This window comes from Balaenoptera acutorostrata, chromosome 13 (genome assembly GCF_949987535.1).
Source record: "Balaenoptera acutorostrata chromosome 13, mBalAcu1.1, whole genome shotgun sequence".
In the NCBI taxonomy this organism is placed as follows: domain Eukaryota; kingdom Metazoa; phylum Chordata; class Mammalia; order Artiodactyla; family Balaenopteridae; genus Balaenoptera; species Balaenoptera acutorostrata.
The window spans coordinates 77,632,293-77,654,250 of NC_080076.1; the positions used below are offsets into that span (position 1 = coordinate 77,632,293).

Here is a 21,958-nt window from a genome sequence, read left to right on the forward strand (position 1 = left end):
AGATATTTCATAGGAAGAGGTTATATTTAAAGTGTAGCAGTATTTCTAGGCTTAATTTTTTAATATCTTTGTTAAGTTCATCCATTTTACATAAACATCTCACACATTAAATATGACTGAAGAGGAAAACATTCAAATAATTAATACTTTGTGCTAAGAGGTGTTCCTTCTGCTTCCCCCGGCTGTGCAGTATGTGACTGTAATACTTGCAGAGCTCACTAAGACCCCATTTCCTTTTGGTTCCCAAAGCTTGAGGCTCTGGGAAGTCTATAGTTTGGTCAGCAGGATCTAAAAGAAGGTGCTTTTAAGATGCACAAGACTTACCTGGCCAGATCCCAAGTATAAATCACCCCAAGAACATTTCCTGAGCTAAACGATCACCAGTATCAGATGGGCTGACTTCAGATTGCTACCTTATTCTCTTAGCCAAGGCTTTAATTGCTAGGTATCATGCGCCTAAACCCCAAAAAGAAATGGAATACCTAACACAGGACCAAGAAGGCCTAGAGTCCTCCTCTTCTTTTTTTTTTAATTTTATTTATTTTTTATTTTTTATTTTTGGCTGCGCTGGGTCTTCGTTGCTACACGTGGGCTTTTCTCTGGTTGCAGCAACCAAGGGCTACTCTTCGTTGTGGTGTGCAGGCTTCTCATTGCGGTGGCTTCTCTTGTTGGGAGCACAGGCTCTAGGCACGCGGGTTTCAGTAGTTGTGGCGCACGGGCTTAGTTGTTCCGCAGCATGTGGGATCTTCCTGGACCAGGGCTTGAACCTGTGTCTCCTGCATTGGCAGGCGGATTCTTAACCACTGCACCACCAGGGAAGCCCGAATCCTCCTCTTAATTGCCCCTTTCACTATCTCTGGTGTTCAAAGAATCAAAACCAAAGAACCATATAAGGCAGGGAGGCAGCAGACACAGTATAAAAGCACAAGTTGGGAGTTAGGACCCACAGGTTCTGAAACCCGGCTCTGCCACTCACCAGCGGCACCATGTCAGTCCTGTTACCAAATTCCTATGTCCTTCATCTGTCCAATAGGGATACCTCCCCAGGGTACAACGAGGTTAAAAGAAAGGGGCAAAGGCACAATGGAACATTTAAAACATTAAACCAACTATAAGATATTATTAGCTGCCAGATTCAGATTTTAAGAGTAAAATTTAGGGACTTCACTGGTGGTCCAGTGGGTAAGACTCCATGCTCCAATGCAGGGGGCCCAGCTTCAATCCCTGGTCAGGGAACTAGATCCCACATGCATGCTGCAACTATGTCTACATGCTGCAACTAAGACCTGGCACAGCCTAAATAAATAAATAAATAAATAGTAAAATTTAAACTCCTTCCATGACTCCTAAGCCCCTACATGGTCTGGACTCTCATCTCCTGCCTCTCTCCTACCATTGCATTCCAGCCACCCTGCTCACTTTGCTGTCCTACCCCAAGCACAGAAAAAGCATCAGATTTGTGCCACTTGCTGCTCCTCTTGCCTGGAACTCCCTGTCACTGGCTTTTTTGCATGGTTGGCTCTCTCTCATCATCTAGGCCTCAGCTCAAATGTCTCCTATTCAGTAAGGCCTTCTCTGGTATCTCTAGCTAATGCTGACCCCCCACCTCCACTTAAGTCATTCTCTATTATTAAAATATCCTGATTTGTCTTCTTACAGTGAACATCCCTCTCAGAAATTATCCTATATATGCATTTGTTGCTAGTTGTCTGCCTCTCTCAGTCTCATGTAAACCTTGCAATTTTAGGGACCATTACCTTGCTCACTGCTGTATCCGCACTGCCTAGTAGAGTCTCTTGCACGTGGTAAATGAGCAATAATGACTGACAAAATGAAATCCATTCAACTGTAAGATTAGAGACCATGAGTCACCATGAGTCATTATTTCCCTAAGACCTAGCAAGGCTCCTGGCACATCAGAGATGTTCGATAAATGTTAGCTGGTTGAAATGAATGAACATCTTCAAAATATTTTTTTGGAAACGTTGTTCTGTCTTTGAGAGCATCAGTCTCAAAAGTTCAATGATATGCTCCTAAATAACTTCATTTAAGGAGATGATCTAACACTGAAAAGCACATGATTGAGGTAAATAAAGTCCAGAACAAGGTGATAATATTAGCAATAATGTGGGTACCATCTAAAACAAAAACAAAAATACACACCCAAGAAGAAGAAAATAAAAAACACTCATTTCAACGTTTCTGCTGAACGGAATTTGGAATCTCAAGTACATGAAGCAATTTCAATAACTCTCTCTTGGTTCAGACTAAATTAGGGTACATAATAAAAAAGTGAGTTTTATGATCCCATGTTCATTAAAAACATTTGAAACTAAAGAGTTGATAATTACTCCAAACATCCTAAATCTGTCTAAAGATAGGACTATCTAAAAGCAAAATTTCCCAAAGTAGGACTTTTGCATTAATAACAAATCTATTTAGGGCTCAAAACTGTCTTCTGCATATCCAAAAAAAATAAATCAGTCCAATATAAAGCCTTTACAGGGAAACTTATTTCAGTACCACCCAATAATGTCTCCAGAATTAAGCTCATGTCAGGATTTCCATAATCAACCACAGTCTTCAAGGATCTAAAACTAGGCTATGACAGTTTGCTCAGGGCAAAGAAACTGACAATAAATGCTGGTGCCATTGTGCCTCAAAAATAGCTTCAGATTCAACCATTTGAAGGTCAACTTTGAAACCATAAAAATAGGGAAAGGAGTCTTATAGCTAGGAACTTCATAATCCTCAAAGAAGAACTTTTCCACATTCGCTTTGCTAACAAAAGGAAGAACTCAATCAAAGAAAAAATTATGAAGGGAGAGAGATTAGTGACACTAATCTATCAGACCGTGGTCCTAATTGGTCCCTAGACAATTAGGTTAGAAGAAAGCAAAGGTAGTGAAACTTTTTCTCACAAATATGTGAGAGTGATCATACAGTTTACTGGGCAGGAGAATGTAAGAAATCCTCTCCTGGAAAAGTAACTCCAAGCACGTTTCCTATTGACAGTACATCAGTAACATCAACTTACAAACGAAGGACAGTATACTATTAAATCTTGCTACACACAGAGAGATCTTTCAGTTAAATTGATGGAGCCAAGCATCAAGGTCCAGAAATATAATTTGTGACCAAGTCTGTGTGACTGAGTCCAGGTGAGTAATAACCCATTCACTCACTGACGTACTCCTTACAGACATGCAGGAAAAAAAATTAAAAGCTCTACATATTTTTTGACTGTCCTTCCAGGAGAAATACAGATACAACATCCTCTACTAACTACCTGATGTAAAACAGTAACCATCTAAGTTTGAGTAGACAATGCTAAGTGTTGATTCTCCATTTTAAACTGTTTAAGCTGTTATCATGGTATAACAGAAAGCAAAAACTTGAACTTGGGTTTCAACTCCAGCTCCTGGTACCAAGTTTTGGTGGAAGCATCTTATGCATTGTCAAGGCTGCGAAATTCAATACTGAAAACGAAGAAGGACTTCTGAATGTTAAGACTTCCAACAAATACGCCTGCCCTCTTATTCACTCACCCAACCCAGGAAGCAGCCATCACAAGGTCACCAGTTGGTATCTTTGATTTTCCTTACCTGGCACATGCCAAAGCCACCAGGGCAGCAGCAGCATTTTCTTTTTGCTTATGTGGGATGTGTCGGCCTGTGTCAGAAGTCTCCTCTAGCCAAGAGCACAGCAAAGTTTCGATTCCATTCAGACAGTCAGCAGGCTCCTTGGTCAAGCTCAAAGGCTGGCAGTCTCGAAGGCAGTTCAATAGCACCTCAGCAGTTATGTTACAGAGAGAAGGGTCTGTTCTACTCTGGGACTGAATAAGGGGGAAGACCAGCAGGAGCCCCATCCTCGACGTGAAGGGAGCTTGCTCGGGTTGCTGCAACAAGCCCTGGCGTTTGAGCAGGGCCAAAGTTTCTTCGTCACCAGAACTTTCCCTTTCATGCTGTTCTTCCAAGGCCAGCTGGCGCTGCGCATTCCACAGTCCTCTCAAGGCATTCAGGCGGTATTCCAGCAGGCGGGCATACGCATTGCTCTGATTCCCACAAACGGAGCGCAAACGTTCTGCTAATTCCGTCGGATTCTTGGTCTCAAATGTTAAAATCTAAGGAAAGAACCAATAGAGAAGAAGTTGGTATGTACTGCTTTCACCACTGCTCTCATCTATGGAAGCAAGTCTATCCAGTGGCATCTAAAAATGGTCCACATCAAAAAATCTTTTAATTGTGGCCAAAGCCAGGTTGCTGATGGAGATTTTTTTCTTTGGCATTTCTGCTAATGCTCCTATTAAAAGTGAGATTAGAACCCAAATCATGAAAATAATTAAGTATGGAGGTCAAAAGTTAATTTGAGTAGCTTATTTTAGAAAGTTGAGGTATAAATATTTTTATTCAATGCTCAGGTTATAAATCTAAGTCTCTAACTTCTATTACCAGGTAGGTTGCCAGTGAAAACAGAACAAGTTTCATCTTCAAGATCTAATATACCAACTAATAAATGATTGTTTATTATTCTTTGATTTTGAAGAACACTCCACTCTTACTACTGTTAATCCATTATTTCAATTGGTGACATGGTATAGATTTATCCAGTTCACACTGATAATGGATCCACCCCTATTTTCTCACCAAAAACATACAATTATCAGGAGACCTCCCTGAGATTTTCAGCAGCTAGGGAAATGATAAAACCATTAAATCCTCAATCAACTAGGAAAGGAAACAGCTATGAAGATAAAGAATCAAACTAAATTTATGATGCAAATAATTTACACATATAAGTGTGACTAAGTTAAAATGAACAGACTGTTGTAACCAACAAATAAGAGGCCACTCTTGGAATAAGCACATTAAAACAGATTATCAGGCGCCAAAAGTGTCTGGTTCTCAGTAGACCAGAAAGTCAGGGTGGGGAGAGGCTTGGAGTAAAAGCAAAGAAAATTCTGTCAAGTCATTGGCACTGACATTTTAAAGGGTCACAGGTCACTCTATTTCTCTCATAAACCTGCAAAATACTTCTTTTTAATCTCAAATTTTGCCCTTAAAACTGTTAGCCCAATAAAACAACAAGAACTTCCAGAGAAATGTAAACCCTGTAACTGCCTAGCTTAGCTATACATGCAAGTCGCTAAACTGAACTGAAAAAATGTTCAGTTTGAAAACAAATTCCAATTCAAAAAATTAACTACGTATGCATCTCATTTAACTGATTTGAAAAAATATTCATTGTTTTAAAAAGTAACCAATTCAAACTTAAGTTCTAGTGTGTCAGATCAGAAATAATATCCAAATGCCATAAAATTTCAACCAACAACGTAGCAATAAAAAGAAATGAACTACTGATATCCACAACCTCAGTGAATCTCAATGGCATTTTGTTGAGTGAAAGAAGTCAATTTCAAAAGGTTCCATCTGCATTATTCTATTTATATGACTTTCTGGAAAAAAAAAATCTATAGTGATAGAGAACAGATCAGTGGTTGCCAGAGGTTGGGGTACAGGCAGGATGTGACTATATAGGGATAGTATGAGGGAGTTTGGGAAGGCAAACAAACTGTTCTATATCCTGATTGTGCTGGTGGTTACATGAATCTATACATGTGTTAAGATTCATGGAACTGCACACCCACCCCCCCCAAAAAGGTCAATTCTACCATATGATAATTTTAAAATAAAATTTAAAACAGTTCTAATCAGGCTATGGTTGCATTCAACTAGGTATCATTGGGTAAAGCGATATTGCAAATCATATTATTAAAAATAAGAACTAGGAACATTTTTATTTAGTTTTTAATACAACAGTATCAAATAATGATTGATTAAACGTCCTTTATCATCAAGTCATACAAATTGTATTTCCCTACCCTTTTGTCTTGACTCATCAAGCACAAATTACCCTTTTGATTATTTTTCACATGACAGCAGATAAAATAACTCCAAAATCCTTTAAAAACGATCGCATTTCAAGGGCAACCATCTACCCTGAAGTAATTGTATCTAAGGAAGCTAGATTACCTTCTTTTTTTTTTTTTTAAGATCGCTCCCCAAAAAAGTCAGTAACCAGCTTCCACCATTACGATCAACAACCAAAGACTGAGATACTTCTAATGTTATGAAAAATGACAAAATTTTAAATTTGATCATCTCAAGGTATGAAGATCTAAACAAATAAATTTTGTTGCATTTTTAAAAATGCTTTTCAATATTGATTTTGTGATCTCTACCCAATACAACTCTTTGATATAAAATACATATGTGAACTTCCCCAGTGGCGCAGTGGTTAAGAATCCGCCTGCCAATGCAGGGGGCATAGGTTCGAGCCCTGGTCCGGGAAGATCCCATATGCCGCAGAGCAACTAAGCCCATGTGCCACAACTACTGAGCCTGTGCTCTAGAGCCCGCGTGTCACAACTACTGAAGCCCTTGCACCTAAAGCCTGTGCTCTGCAACAAGAGAAGCCACCGCAATGAGAAGCCCGTGCACCAAAACGAAGAGTAGCCCCCGCTTACCACAACTAGAGAAAGTCCACGCGCAGCAACAAAGACCCACCGCAGTCAAAGATAAATAAATTAATTAATTTTAAAAAATTATTTAAAAATTAATTAATTAAATACATATGTGCTCCAAATACATTTTTACTTATGCTACACTGAGCAGCAACTTATGTTATATGAAGCAACTACTAAAAAATTCAATACAGGCTTTTATTGGACACAAGAATCAAAGAACAATTCAGTAACATTAAACCCAGATATTTAGTTTTATTACCAATCTCAAACATAAGTGCTTCTGAAATACGATACTTCATGGTTCATAAAATGATGTATATGACAGAATCTGTAGCTAACTCCAAATATTAAGATTATCTGAAAAAATATATACTATACTTCTGTATTTTTCTGATGGTTCTATTTTTACAAGCACTTCAGTTATATCTTTGGCATTCCACTTGAAAGACAAATATTCTGAAAGGACTTGAGTTATAATATAATTAACCAAATATTATATAATATACACGCTTAAGTGACTGTTATGTTTATTGATTTAACAGTATCTAAAGCACACTATGCTTTCAGAAATCCATTAGATTACTCAGCATTATCCATTTCAATGGCCTTATGAAAACTAAGAACTGTCTGATATGCTGCTGTTTTTAAGAATTCTAAAGTTTGAAGGTCATGGCCTAAAATCATTTCATAAAGATATCATACCTTTGGGTTTTAGTAAGTCAGCTATGGAGGATCTATTCTGGTACTTATGAATATTAAATGATTTGTCTCAGATCCTCATATAAAACCACTGCTCTTAGTAATGGCTCTTGACCAAGATAAAAGACTGTAATGTCATTATAAAATTAATACTTTTTCTTTAAAAAGGAAAAAGGCTATTTAAGGAAAAGGGAAGATCCCTGTCACCCTTAATCAGAAGACAGGTTTGCTAACTGTACTTTGGTGATAATGCTGAAGTCACCCCAATTAAGGGAACGACACTCAAAGCAATTTGTAGCCTTAATATAATTTTATCATACATGACATACATGTTTTTAAGCTAAACAACAATCATTCTGGAAAGCTAAGAGAAGGTAGGCAAAATATTCTTTGCCAGCCAAATCTGGCTTTGAACAAGACTCCAATATTTGACATAAGAAGTACAGAGGATCGGGACTTCCTCGGTGGTGCAGTGGTTAAGACTCCGTGCTCCCAATGCAGGGGGCCCGGGTTTGATCCCTGGTCAGCAAACTAGGTCCCACATGCATGCCACAACTAAGAGTTCGCATGCCACAACTAAGGAGCCCACATGCTACAACTAAGAAGCCAGCGAGCCGCAACTAAGAAGCTTGCAAGCTGCAGCTAAGGAGCCCATGTGCCACAACTAAGGAACCCGCCTGCTGCAACTAAGACCTGGCGCAACCAAATAAATAATAAATAAATATATTTTTAAAAAAGAAGTATAGAGGATCATATTTTAGCCAATTTTTTTTTTTCATTTGGGAAAACACAGAACATATACCTGTCAGCCATGATGAGAAATGTAAAACGCCAACATGCATTTCAAGTAAATATGGTAGGGAGAATAAGCATATAGAGGCTTTTCAAGTAATAGAGAATACTGTATAAACACATAAGGAAATTAACTAGACTAATAATTAGTAGAAAAATCACGATTAGGGAATGAACTACCATATTCCCCTAAATGTTAATCTCAATTTCCATCTACTTTGCTCTTCAGAATAGCAGAGATGTAATTCTCTAAAAGGGTCAATCAAGATAGACGCTAAAAGATATATTATCTCCTACCTCTGAAAGAAATAGAAAGTAATCCCATTTTTAAGAATTTATCCTAAAGAAACATTCCAGAAATAAAAATGCGCAGAGATTTTCACTGCAGTCTTATTATAGTGGAAAAAGTGGAAGCAATCTCAATATTCAGAAGTGTTCAATTAAATTATAACATATCACAATGGAATATTATGCAATAAATAAAAAATAATTAAAACTACAGAACAATAAAAAGGAGTATAAAAACTGTATATGCCCCATAAAAAGGACTATGTAAAACATGCTTATTCAATTTTGAAATGTCATTGGTATTTGTGGTAATAGAAACATGAGGGGTTTTTTTCCTCTGTTAAAAAAAAAAAGAAATAGTGATGACAAGTTGAATAGTTCATATTGAAGAAAAGCAGTCTTAACTAGAGCTGGTATTTTACAGAAGCAAACACTACCTTTAAATAACTGCTAGTCAAACAAATAGTGACACAATTGATACAATCAACATTTGGGGGATATATCTGACAAAGAACAATCACAAGTACCATAGGAAGTACTTTCCTTAAATCAATTCACTAGTCCCATCTATTGAACTTTGGCAGCAGTTTCTCTCACTGTAGGACTGGTGGTGGGATGGGAGAGACCACCACAGATGCTGGGAACTATCAGTGAACAATAAAACGTTTCACTCTCCAAAAAGAAATGATATTTAAAACTCAGGATCACTCAAGCTCCAAATAAATTACTATACTCCCTAGTATGGTACAGTAACTGATTCAATTCATTATATGAACCTGTCAGCATAAAAGAAATTTATACCTGGATTATTCCAAAGCAGATCAACTGGCCAGACTCACAAGCCCAGGACAAAACTTTTCAGTAGAGTCTATAGAATACCGAAACCCTCTCAAATGTTAGAGTGAGTTTTTAAACCCTTCTACAGATTTTCCTACCATTTTTTACATTATGAAGATGGCAATCATGGCCAAATTGAATTGCATATGGCAACTCAAAGATCAGAAAGATTTCATGTGAACCAAGTAAATGAATCACAAATAGAAGGATGGAATTCTATCTCTAAAACGAAAGCCTAAATCAAGAGTGGATCCCTTATCAATTAAATTAGACCCTGAAGCTGCATGACCTTACCCAATCTTGGAAATACGTGTTCAAACTCTCAACATCACCTATTTTTTTAAAAGGGTCTTGGACTTCCCTGGTGGCGCAATGGTTAAGAATCCACCTGCCAATGCCGGGGACATGGGTTCGAGCCCTGGTCAGGGAAGATCCCACATGCTGGGGAGCAACTACGCATGGGCACCACAACTGTTGAGCGTGCGCTCTAGAGCCCACAAGCCACAACTACTGAAGCCCACGTGCCTAGAGCCCATGCCCTGCAATGAGAAGCCACCGCAATGAGAAGCCCGTGCACCGCAACTAAGAGTAGCCCCCACTCGCCACAACTAGAGAAAGTCCATGCGCAGCAACAAAGACCCAACGCAGCCAAAGATAAATAAAATTTTTTAAAATGTTTAAAAAAATAAAATAAAATAAAAGGGACTTTAAGGGTCTTAACTGATAACCACAATTAAATTTCACACTTTATTTTAACTCATGAGTTTTAGCCCCTAGCTTGGTGCCAAAACTCGGAATGGACCCTGACTTGTCACCAGACTAATTAGCTTTGGCTCAGCCCTATAAAGCTTTCTCCAGCACATGGTGATTTTTCCTAGATCTCTGTCCAACTGCTTTTGAGAGCAGGATTGTTAGGACTCTGAGGACTCCCACATATAAGAAATCATTGTTCAGATTCTTTTTCATAAAAGTTCCATCTTGTCCTGTCCCTGCCCAGTCCTCATCTTTTGTCATGTTCCATGATCAGGGTCCCATTTTTCCATCTCCCTGCTAATGTGGCCTGAATGTCCATACCACTCAGTCTAAATCCCACCTATCATTCAGAACCCAGCTCTGCTCCACCGCCAACTTTGAAAAACTCTGATTTCCTCCCTCTTTTCTTCCTCCCTCTTCCCCTCCACAGAATAACTTTTTGGTGTTCCCATATTGTCCAGGATATACCTCTATCTGAGGGTCAGATACCTCTATCAGAGGGTCAGATACAAACTCTAAGGATAAATGTGTCTGGTATTTCAATAGGAAATGTATCAATGATTTGTTTTTAATAAATGATGTCCATAAAGGAAATGTAGTGAGTGGTATATAGAGTGACTCTTCAAAGCTGATCTGAGGCATAGAGTCCAAATCTAAAAATTTCTCTGTTACAAAATCATTTTTTTCACCAACATAAAATCTTGACAAAGCCAATACAGATCATCTTCCTATGCTTAGTAATCAACAGAATAAAATTCGGAGAAAGATGTAGAAATGAACTCTCAAAATGGTTTCAACACTATAAATTTTATTATTAGGAGTATTTAAAGAAAAAAGATATCTATGCAGAGACTAACTTTACCTGTTATTGCTTGAATTACATACTTAATGTAAAGACTATTGTGACATATTCACCAAATGCTTAGCATAAATATATCTTAGTAAGAAAATCACTGTTGACAATTTAAAAATACAAAAATATAACAAAGAAGGAAATTACAGAGCTCCCAATATGTGTAACACATACCACACTCTACTATAATGTTATTTAAATCTGTCCCCCCTTTCAACTGTGAGCTCTGAAAGGGGGAAACCATGTCTTCTTCATATTTGTACCCCCAGAGCTTAGCACAGTGTCTGGCACATAAAAGTTTGATAAATTAATGAATGAGAAGATACATAAATTCCAAGAATAATTCTCTTAAGATGTACATCTGGTTCCCTCTGTACATCTGAGTAACCTTCTCTCACTTGGACTAATTGTAATTCTGCCTTCTGGAGCAATGGAAAATAATTCTTCCTCTTCCACGTAAGACTATTTCAATTAGGTGAAGAAAATATACGTGACAGGGAGAGAACATGAGGATATGAGTTAGGGCAGTTGCTCAACCCTGGCTAAACATTAGAACTGCCTTGAGAGCTTTTAAATAATACTGAATAGGTCCCACCCCAGCCCGATTAACTCAAAATATCTAGGGATGGAACCTAGTTTTCGTTTTTGTTTTTTTTTAACTCCACAGGTGAATTCGATGTGAGCCAAGATTACAAACCACTGAGTTAAGGAAACTAGGTTCTAGCTCAGCCTCTGCAAATAACTCTCCCCTTAGGCATTTTACTTAAATTCTCTCAGCCTGTGTTTCTACATCTATAAAATGACGGGTTTACACTGTTAAGATCAAAGGAAATAATGTATAGGGAGTGCTCTGAAAAACTTGAAACTGCTAAATCATTGTTAGGACATTAAAGATGCTTCCTTATTTTGGACCAGGGAACTTTTCCAGATAACCCTATAAGGAAGACCCGACTAGATAAAACCTGGGAGTGTTAAGGGTGGGGTAAAGGAGGTATGAATTAAACACATGCTTCATTTGAGCCACCACCATTTTTAAAAATGTTAATATAATCTTAATACATTAGTAGAATTTCAGTGTCAGAAGCAAGGGAGGTAATAATCCCATTTATATTCTGCAATGGTCAAACTATAACTGGAATATCCTGTTCAAAGTACCTCATTTTAAAAGGTCTTTAACAGACTGTGTGTCCAGAAGAGGTGATTTGACTAATCTGGCAATCACATCACATGAGAAATGGTAAGGAACTAGGGATGCGTGGCCTACAAAGGTGAGTTGGAAGGGGGAGCTGCCTTCATAAGTTTCAAGGGCTGTCATGTGAAGAGGAAGACTTACTCTCCTCCCTTATTGCTCCAGGAGAGGCAGAAACAGGAAGTTACTGGGATGCACAGCCTAACAAACAACTTGATAATAATTCAAACAGAATTCCTGGATGTATTTACTCTTTAAAAAAGATTCTTGGGATCCAATTATAAACATTGTTTCAAAAGGTCTAGGATATACCCTGTAATCTGCATCTAAAGCAGGCTCTCTGGATGACTCTGGGTAGTCCTTTTTTTTTTTTTTTTAATATAATGATCTTTATTAAAAGGCTTTTTTTAATGTAATTCACACACCATAAAATTCATCCACTTAAAGTTTACAATCCAATGGCTTTTAGCGTATTCACAGTTATGCATTCATTACCACAATTTTAGAACATTTGCATCACCTCCAAAAGAAACTCTGTACCCATTAGCAGTCACTCCTCATGTCCCCCCAAATCTTTCACCCCTAGGTAATCACTAATCTACTGTTGCTATAGATTTACCTATTTTCTTTACATTTAATAGAAATGGAATCATACTCTGAGGGGTATTTTGTGACTGCCCTCTTTCACTTAGCATACTGTTTAAAATTCGTCCATGTTGTAGTATGTATCAGTACTTCACTCCTTTTTATTGCTGAATAATATTCCATTTAATGGATATACCATATCTTATTTATCCATTCATCAGTTGATGGACACAAGTTCTTTCCATTTTTTGGCAATTATGAATAATGCTGCTATGAATATTCAAGTACAAGTTTTTGTATGGACATAGCTTTATAACCAAGAGGGATGAAAACATAAGAGTGAAACTGCCAAATCATATGGTAACTCTGTTTACCTTTTGGAGGAACTGTTCAACTGTTTTCCAAAGTGGCTGCACCATGTTACATTCCCACCAGTAATGTATAAAGATTTCAATTTCTCCACATTATTGCTAACACTTGTTATTAACTGTCTTTTGATTAGAGCCATCCAAGGGGGCTTGAAGTGGTAACTCATGTGGTTTTGATTTGCATTTCCCTGAAGGCTAATGATGTTGAGCATCTTTTCATAAGCTTTTCACCTTTTCATAAGGTCATTCACATATCTTCTTTGGAAAAAGGATAGTCCATTTTAAGAAACAATAATTTTGCCAAGCCAGTAAGGACAGTAAGCTCAATGGACAGAAACACATCAAATACATTTAAATCCACAAATTTATAATATTTTTTAAAAACCCCACCATTGGAGGATGTTGGCAAACCAACTCTATTTTTGGTAAACTGGTTAATATAGGGAAAGAGTCAATCATTTACCCTGCCTTTCTTATATGACCTGTCCACCTAGGTAAGCAACCAGTTGATAAAAGAAAACTTCTCTGTATAGAAGAATTCCAGCTAATAAATGAAGAAATGACAGGCTATCACCATTTTGCAATCTCAGTGTACTAGATCTAGGCGTTGAGCTTTAGCAGCTGCAAACATCACACAAAAATAAGCTGACATTATGTGCCTAATGATGAAAATATACACCACCACCCGTAAAGCAATCTTGCCAAAAAATAAAGGAAAAACAAAATCAAACTTAAACCTGATGGAACCGTGGTCTAGAAGTGAGATCCAAATGTGAATTTACAGGAAATAGAGAGGACAGAAAAAAGATGTTAAACTATACCAAGGGGGTGCAATAAGCATAATCTAGACCACAGGAAACTCAACAGGACAAAGAACCAACTTTCTTCAACAAATAAATTGCAAGGCAGAGAAAAAAAAAAAAAAAGAGAAGAGAAGGAGAAGTAATATGTAGTTTAAAAAACATTATATCCTGGGCTTCCCTGGTGGTGCAGTGGTTAAGAATCTGCCTGCCAATGCAGGGCACACGGGTTCGAGCCCTGGTCTGGGAAGATCCCACATGCCGCGGAGCAACTGGGCCAGTGAGCCACAATTACTGAGCCTGCGTGTCTGGAGCCTGTGCTCCGCAACAAGAGAGGCCGCGATAGTGAGAGGCCCGCGCACTGCGATGAAGAGTGGCCCCCGCTTGCCACAACTAGAGAAAGCCCTCACACAGAAACAAAGACCCAACACAGCCATAAATTAATTAATTAATTAATTTTTTTTAAAAAAGAAAGACTGGAGAATAAATGTACCTTTATAAAAATTAAAAAAAAAAACATTATATCCTCATTTATATCCTCATCCAAACAACCTTTTAAAAATATTAGCACATGGGGCTTCCCTGGTGGCGCAGTGGTTGAGAATCTGCCTGCCAATGCAGGGGACACGGGTTCAAGCCCTGGTCTGGGAAGAGCCCACATGCCACGGAGCAGCTAGGCCCGTGAGCCACAATTACTGAGCCTGCGCGTCTGGAGCCTGTGCTCCGCAACAAGAGAGGCCGCGATAGTGAGAGGCCCGCGCACCGCGATGAAGAGTGGCCCCCCACTTGCCACAACTAGAGAAAGCCTTCACACAGAAACGAAGACCCAACACAGCCATAAATAAATAAATAAGTAAATAAATAAAATTAAAAAAAAAAAAAAATATTAGCACAATCACTATTGGAAATGTGAATGCTGACTGCATATTTAATTATATTAAAGAAATACTGTTAATTTTTAAAGATATGAAATATTATGATTATGTTTTTTAAAGGAGTCCTCATCTTTTAGATACATATTGAAATACTTATGGATAAAGTGACAGGATGTCATGGATTTACTTTAAAATAGTATGGGAATAATATGGGAAAGAGAACTAGGTGGCAGCATAGGTGAAACAAGATCAGCCATGAGTTGAAAATTGTCGAAGTTGGTGATGGGTACATAAGGGTTCATTATGCAATTCTGTCTACTTTAATATTTTGGGGAAATTTTCCAAATTTTTATAAGAAAAGTGTTTTTTAAAAAAAAGCTTGTCAAAACCAAAAGCTTAAGAGGCTCTAAGAGCCCCTCCACTGGTCACAATCAAGAAGAAACTGGATGGCTCTTTATTACAGTTCTTGTAATGTAAATGACACACAAGGATTTCTTCTTCCAATGCTAGGATTCTATTAAAGTGAGCAGTCATTAAAAAGACTAGCTAAATCACCTCAATTTGCCACTTAATTTTGCTAATAGAAACTTTAATAAAAACTTAATTTTGCTAATAGACTCTCAAAATTGTGTGAAAACAACTATGATTAATCTAGTTTCCTAAGTAAATATATTTGCTTAAATGCTTACCCTTAAGGAACACAACAAAAGAACAAACAAATTAATCAAATGAGGATATACATTTTAAAATTACTTTTTAAAGTGCCAAATGCAATTCATCCGTAAGGTACAATTATTGTTAGTATGTACAATATGTTTATCATCAAACAATATACTTCATGAGACAAGGGCATGATAACATTTTCTGGGATTGATGACTAAACATCTGTTCCCTCAAAATACATGCACAAATATACTATCTTCCTGAGCAGCTAGGTTATAGTTACTGCCTCCCCCCTCAAAATACTATTTTACCAACTTATGTTTAGCCAAAAAGATTTAACATGGGATAGAGTAAAAACAGAAACAAACCAAACAGAAACCTAAAAAGCATGCCAATCCATGTAATGAGTACCAAAGAATCACTGGATTATTTTCACGAGAAGGAAGAATGTGTGCAGAAAATATTAAGTTTAGTGGTTAGGAGACGAGGCAAGAGAAATAATACGTATAACACAGTATCTGTAGCATATGTATTAATTTAACCAAACCCCTTCTCTACATTACTACAGTATTCAATATCAACATTTTTACCTTCTTATTAGTGTAGTTTTTTGTTTGTTTTTGCATTCTGAACTAAATTTTTTAAAGTTTGTACTAAATTTTATAAAATTGCTTAGAAAAATCTGGTAAAATGCAAAAGTATCAAACTACTGAGAAGAATGTGAAACAATAGTAATTCTTAGACACTTCTGGTGGAAACATAAATTAGTACAGACACCTTAGAAAACAATTGGTATTGTCCAGTTAAAATGAAAATGAAAAAGATAAAAAAATAAAAAAAAAAAGAATTGTTTTAGCTCCTGGTGGCTGCTATAACAAATCACTATACTTAGTGGCTTAAAACAACAGATATTTATTTTCTCACAGTTCTGGAGGCCAGAAGTCCAAAATCAGTATCACTGGGCCAAATCCCAGGTGTTGCTGGCAGGGCTGCACTCCCTCCAGAGGCTCTAGGAAAGAGTTTGTTTCTCGGCTCTTCCACCTTTTGGTGGCTGCTGGCATCCTGGGCTGTGGCTACATCACTTCAACCTCTGCCTCTGTGATCACAGGGCCTCCTCCTCTTATACTCGCTGTAATTTCCGTTGGCCTCTCCTCTATTAAAGACACTTGTGACTGCATTTAGGGCCCACCTGATAATCTAGGATCATCTCCCCAGCTCAAGATCCTTAACGTAATCACACCTGCAAAGATCCTCTTTCCACATAAGGTAACATTTATAGGTTCCAGGTATTAGGACCTGTTATCTTTAGGGGCCATCCTTCAGCCTGCTCCATGCATATAGCCTACAATACAGCAATCCACTCCTGGGTAATTCCCTACAGAAACTCTTGCACATTAACACCAGATGACAAGTACAAGAATATTTACAGCAACATTGTTTACAATAACAAAAAAAAAACTGGAAACAACTCAAATATTCATCAACAAAATGGATACACTGTGATGTATTCATATAATTACACAGGAGTGAAAACAGAAGTATAGCTACACACATCAACATGGAAGAATCATATAACACATGTGGAGCAGAAAATAAAGCAAGTCACAAAAATTACATATGGCATACTACATTTATATAATAAGGCCTTAAAACACACAAAACAGCTCTGTAATGTTTAGAGTTGTGTGCATACTATAAAACAATACAGAAAAGCAAAAGAAAAACAAACACAAAATTCAAGATAGTGGTATCCTATGTGGGAGAGAGGGAGAGTTGAATGGTGGAGCATGCAGGGGTCTTTAAAGGGATTGGTAAGGACCCATTTCTTAACTGGGTGGTGGAATAACAGAATATATTTTTTTAATTTAGTTTAATTTATATATTCAAAAGTTCTACCCCAAAATACATACCTTCCATATATACCATTTGAATTCATGATATATTTAATAATGAAAATGTTGTAATTCCCATTGTTTATTCTAGCTCTGAAAAGCAGACCAAGATCATTATCCCCACTGCTGATAAGCACTTAGTGGTTTCTCTAGAAACACAGCCACTGTCTAACGAGAGTATTCCCAGTATCAGGTGTGAATAGCCCAAGCACTTCCCATTTGTAGCAGGAGTGTGAGCGGGTGGCACAAGCTAAGCTTTGGGTGGCTGCAGTTGGCTCTGCCTCCTGGAGGAGGTGCTGACTGTCTAGGGAGACAGAGACTCTTGATGCCTCCCAGGGGATGTGTGGCAATGCCGAGAAATATTTTGGGTTGTTACAAGTACAGAGGTGTTACTGGCATCTAGTTGGTAGAGGCCAGGGACGGACATCCTGCAATGTACAGGGAAGCCCCCCGCAGCAGAGAATCATCTAGCTGAGGGTGAAAAAATACTGCTCTATAGTAACCATTTGATTGAATGCATGCAATAAGCCTAACTAACTACTGCCACCTGACATTGAGTGTGACGAACAACCTCCCATTAGGGACATAGGAAGTCCCAGTTTGCAAAATTTGTCAATCCTCAGAATTGTGCACAGGAGGGATTCTAATCATATGCTCAATTAAAATACAAGTTCTACAGATAATTATTGTTACCAGAGGGATTCTGATAGATTGTAAACTTCTCAAGGGTGCACACTTAGATTCATTCATCTCTTTATCTTCTGCACTAAAATCTCAGCATGTTTTGAATTCTTTCTCCCGAAATAAGGCACAGAGCACAGCACCTGGCATGTAGTAAGCACTCAATAACATTAGTTAATATTAGTTGAAAAATATCTTTTTCAAATTTATTTCAAACTCTCTCATTATGGCTTACAACTTTGTCTATTTTGTTCCCTAGTGTATCCCAAACACCAGAGAACCTGGTACGTGACAGGTGCTCAATAAATATTTACTGAATGAGCAAATGACTAAAGATGCTACCTGACAGTGCACATACATGCCCAACAAAACAAAATAAAACAAACAACAGAAAGCAATAGACACAATAAGGCACCATTTGCAAACACACTCCTAGATCAGTACTTCCAATGACTTCTTTAGTCAACATGAACAAAGAAGCTGAAATCAGTGTCATCCATACTTAGATTATAAGATCAGAGACGTTCATTTTAAACCTGTAGCCTGTAAGTGTTTGGCTGGGGTAGGCAAGAACATGAATAGGCACCAAGTGACTACTCAGTAAAAATTACCGATGACCATGGCTGACCCTTAAATACCTCTAAGAAATGCTGCATCTTTTATGCCACGAAATCTTGCCCTTCTCATCAATTCCTGCTCACAGCTGCGCCTGACTAATTAAAACTGCCTGGAAACCTCGTCTATCACTTTACTGGCTATTTCTTCTACTAAATCAAGACTCCACTTTAGAATTCAAATCCATCTGTCTCCCTCAGTCTGCAAAGAACAAATGTTCAGTAAAACTAACCAGCTAGCTAAAATTAAATGTACCTTTTGTAGGTAAGACTTAATATGTTGTTGGGGGCAGGGAGCAAGGAGTATAAGGATAAACCACTAAAAAAGAAGGTAACAGGGCTTCCTTGGTGGCGCAGTGGTTGAGAATCCGCCTGCCGACGCAGGGGACACGGGTTCCATCCCTGATCGGGGAAGATCCCACATGCCGCGGAGCAACTAAGCCCGTGCGCCACAACTACTGAGCCTGCACTCTAGAGCCCGTGAGCCACAACTACTGAAGCCCACGTGCCTAGAGCCCGTGCTCCGCAACAAGAGAAGCCACCGCAATGAGAAGCCCGCGCACCGCAACGAAGACCCAACACAGCCAAAAATAAATAAACTAATTAAAAAAAAATCATTATTAAAAAAAAAGAAGGTAACACAAAGCTTAACTATATTAGATACTTAACCATATTAGATTACATATTAGATATGCAACTCCTATCTTAGCAAATCAGGGACAAATCCAGAAACTCGTGGCTAAAAAAGATTTACGTCTAAAGGCAACTCTCTGGAGAATTTAACACATGTCAAGCATTGCTCTTCCAAAATAATTGCATAGGGCTATCAACCCCAAAGTTTTGCTCGTCCATTTTCCTCTCATCTGAACATTAGAAAACCTAAACTGGCTCAAAACCTATAGCTTCACTTTTAATATCTAAAATACGGATGATTCATTGCTGACCTACTGGTCCCGTCCCATGATCAGAAAAACATAAGAAAAAAATCCACTTTTTATGGCCTTTATCTGGAACCTACAACTTCAAACTTCTAAGAGTTTTATAAATTATGACAGCAAAAAAAATAAAATTCCCCCTCTTAATGCAACTTTTATTATCACTTCTGAGTTATAAAGTCCTTGCCTAGATGTGATAAAGGAGGAACACATGAAAAAGACCTATCGCATTATGGATTTTAACAGCCAGAAGTTGCTTCTGTGAGGTTTTGGATTGATTAATTTTTGCTGCCAAAGCCACATGTACCAAGTTATACCATGTAATACTTATGTCCTGAAACATCAAAAATATCTAAAGTTCAATTTTTCTTTCCAACATGATTTTTTACCAGAGAAATCCTTTCTCTAGTAAGCAATGAAACAGACAACAAAATGAAGCATTAAAAATTTTACATCTTGGAATTTATTTCAAAAACACTATAATTTACCACATCAATGCAATGTATATTTAACTTACAACATTCTATGCTACCCAGGGGTTACTGATAAAATGAAAAATGAGGTTCCTTCTTTTTCTTCAAAATCATATAACTCAAATTTTCGAATTTCACTAAAACTCTTAAAACTATAGACAAAATCACTTCCAAAGACATTCAATTTTTCTTTTTTTTTATTGCACGGAAAATGCGCTGGACCAAATTTAACAGAAAATAAATTACCACCAACTAGGTTTAAAAATATTTTTGTTGGGCTTCCCTGGTGGCGCAGTGGTTAAGAATCCGCCTGCCAATGCAGGGGACACGGGTTCGAGCCCTGGTCCGGGAAGACCCCACATGCCGTGGAGCAACTAAGCCCGTGCACCACAACTACTGAGCCTGTGCGCTAGAGCCCATGAGCCACAACTACTGAGCCCGCGTGCCACAACTACTGAAGCCCATGCGCCTAGGGCCTGTGCTCTGTAACAGGAGAAGCCACCACAATGAAAAGCCCGTGCAACGCAACGAAGAGTAGTCCCCGCTCGCCCCAACTAGAGAAAAGCCCTCGCGCAGCAATGAAGACCCAATGCAGCCAAAAATAAATAAATAAATAAAATTAAAAATATATATATATATATTTTTGTTACATAGATTTGTTGTAAATGGGTTCAACTAGCATGATGTCCTAGAGCATATAGGTAGCTAGTGATACTGACATTCTCTCAAAACTATACTTCAAATTTTTGATAATACTGCTACTTTGACAAATACTACTGAATTCTATTTATAAACAAATAAATAAATCCACATTCTTCAAATTCAATTCAACAAACTTTATTTCTGATGTGGTTTCTGATGTACAAAGTACTGATAAGCACTGTGAGGATTCAGAAACATTTGGAGGTACAAAGACATTGAACATTATACTGGAGAAAAATTGGAATTAACCTAAAATGTCTATCAACAGGAAAAAGGCTAAATAGTCTGTGAGGAAGTTTGAGAGAACGAAGCTGAGCAATTCATATAAATAAATAAATAAGCAATTTGTATATATAAAACATAATTATATATAATTCACAATGAATTATATAAAATATAATTATATATAATCCATATATTCATATATACACAGTTCATATACAATTATATATAACTCAATATAATTCATATTCACATATATAATTCATACACACACACATACATGAATTAAGCTCTAAGATACACAGAGTAGAAGAAAAAAAGTTGCAAAAACATGCATATATGGACACATGTACGCTACCAAATGTAAAATAGCTAGCTAGTAGGAAGCGGCCGCATAGCACGGGGAGATCAGCTCGGTGCTTTGCGACCACCTAGAGGGGTGAGACAGGGAGGGTGGGAGGGAGATGCAAGAGGGAGGAGATATGGGGATATATGTATATGTATAGCTGATTCACTTTGTTATAAAGCAGAAACTAACACACCATTGTAAAGCAATTATACTCCAGTAAAGATGTTAAAAAAAAAAACATGCATATAACAACATTGATTTAAAAAAAAAAAAAAATACTACACATCTTCAAAAGGTAGCATCTTCAGGCTCCGTGAGCAAGCTAAGAGCTGAGATGAACATGCCTGGAGGAGGCCAATTATGGCAGGGGGACAATGGAATGGGATTTGAATAGGGCTGAATGTGAATCCTAAGTATCTCTCCAAAGAATTCCTGAGGCAATTTCAGATCACTTAAATTTCTGTAATAAATTTTGATTTCCATTTACGTAGAACTTTCACTCTTGGGAAAACTTAAACTCCAAAGCATTTCCAACTCTTAATGGCTTCAAGGAAAAAAATCAACGGCCACAGAAGCATCCTACAATGTCCTGCTTTAGTGAAACAACTAAAGCTGTAAACCAAAAACTGCAGGGGGGTTATAACCGGTCCTGTGATTTCTAAAACAACTTGGATGAATGTTCAGCATAAAGAATACGGCCTGCTAAACAGCCACACTGTAAGAAACTAAGCAAAGCAGCAATGTCTCTGTTCAAAATACAAATTTCAAGACTAGTTTAACTCAGAGTTCATAAAAAGCTCAACACAGCAGAGGCACATAGGTAATAACAGAAAAGAAAGGAGGCTGGAAACAAAAAATGGCT

The 21,958-nt window shown here is 37.7% G+C and overlaps 1 protein-coding gene across 6 annotated transcripts in view; it reads right to left on the bottom strand.

Annotated features, from left to right (window-relative positions):
* The window catches only part of HECTD4 (HECT domain E3 ubiquitin protein ligase 4), a 198,876-nt gene that overhangs the window by 146,121 nt on the left and 30,797 nt on the right, over nt 1–21,958 (bottom strand). For all 6 annotated transcript variants that reach the window (XM_007170894.2, XM_057526275.1, XM_007170893.2 and 3 more), the window contains exon 2: nt 3,606–4,123. In XM_007170894.2, the coding sequence (XP_007170956.2) occupies nt 3,606–4,123 (518 nt within the window). The remainder of the gene's footprint in view (nt 1–3,605; nt 4,124–21,958) is intronic.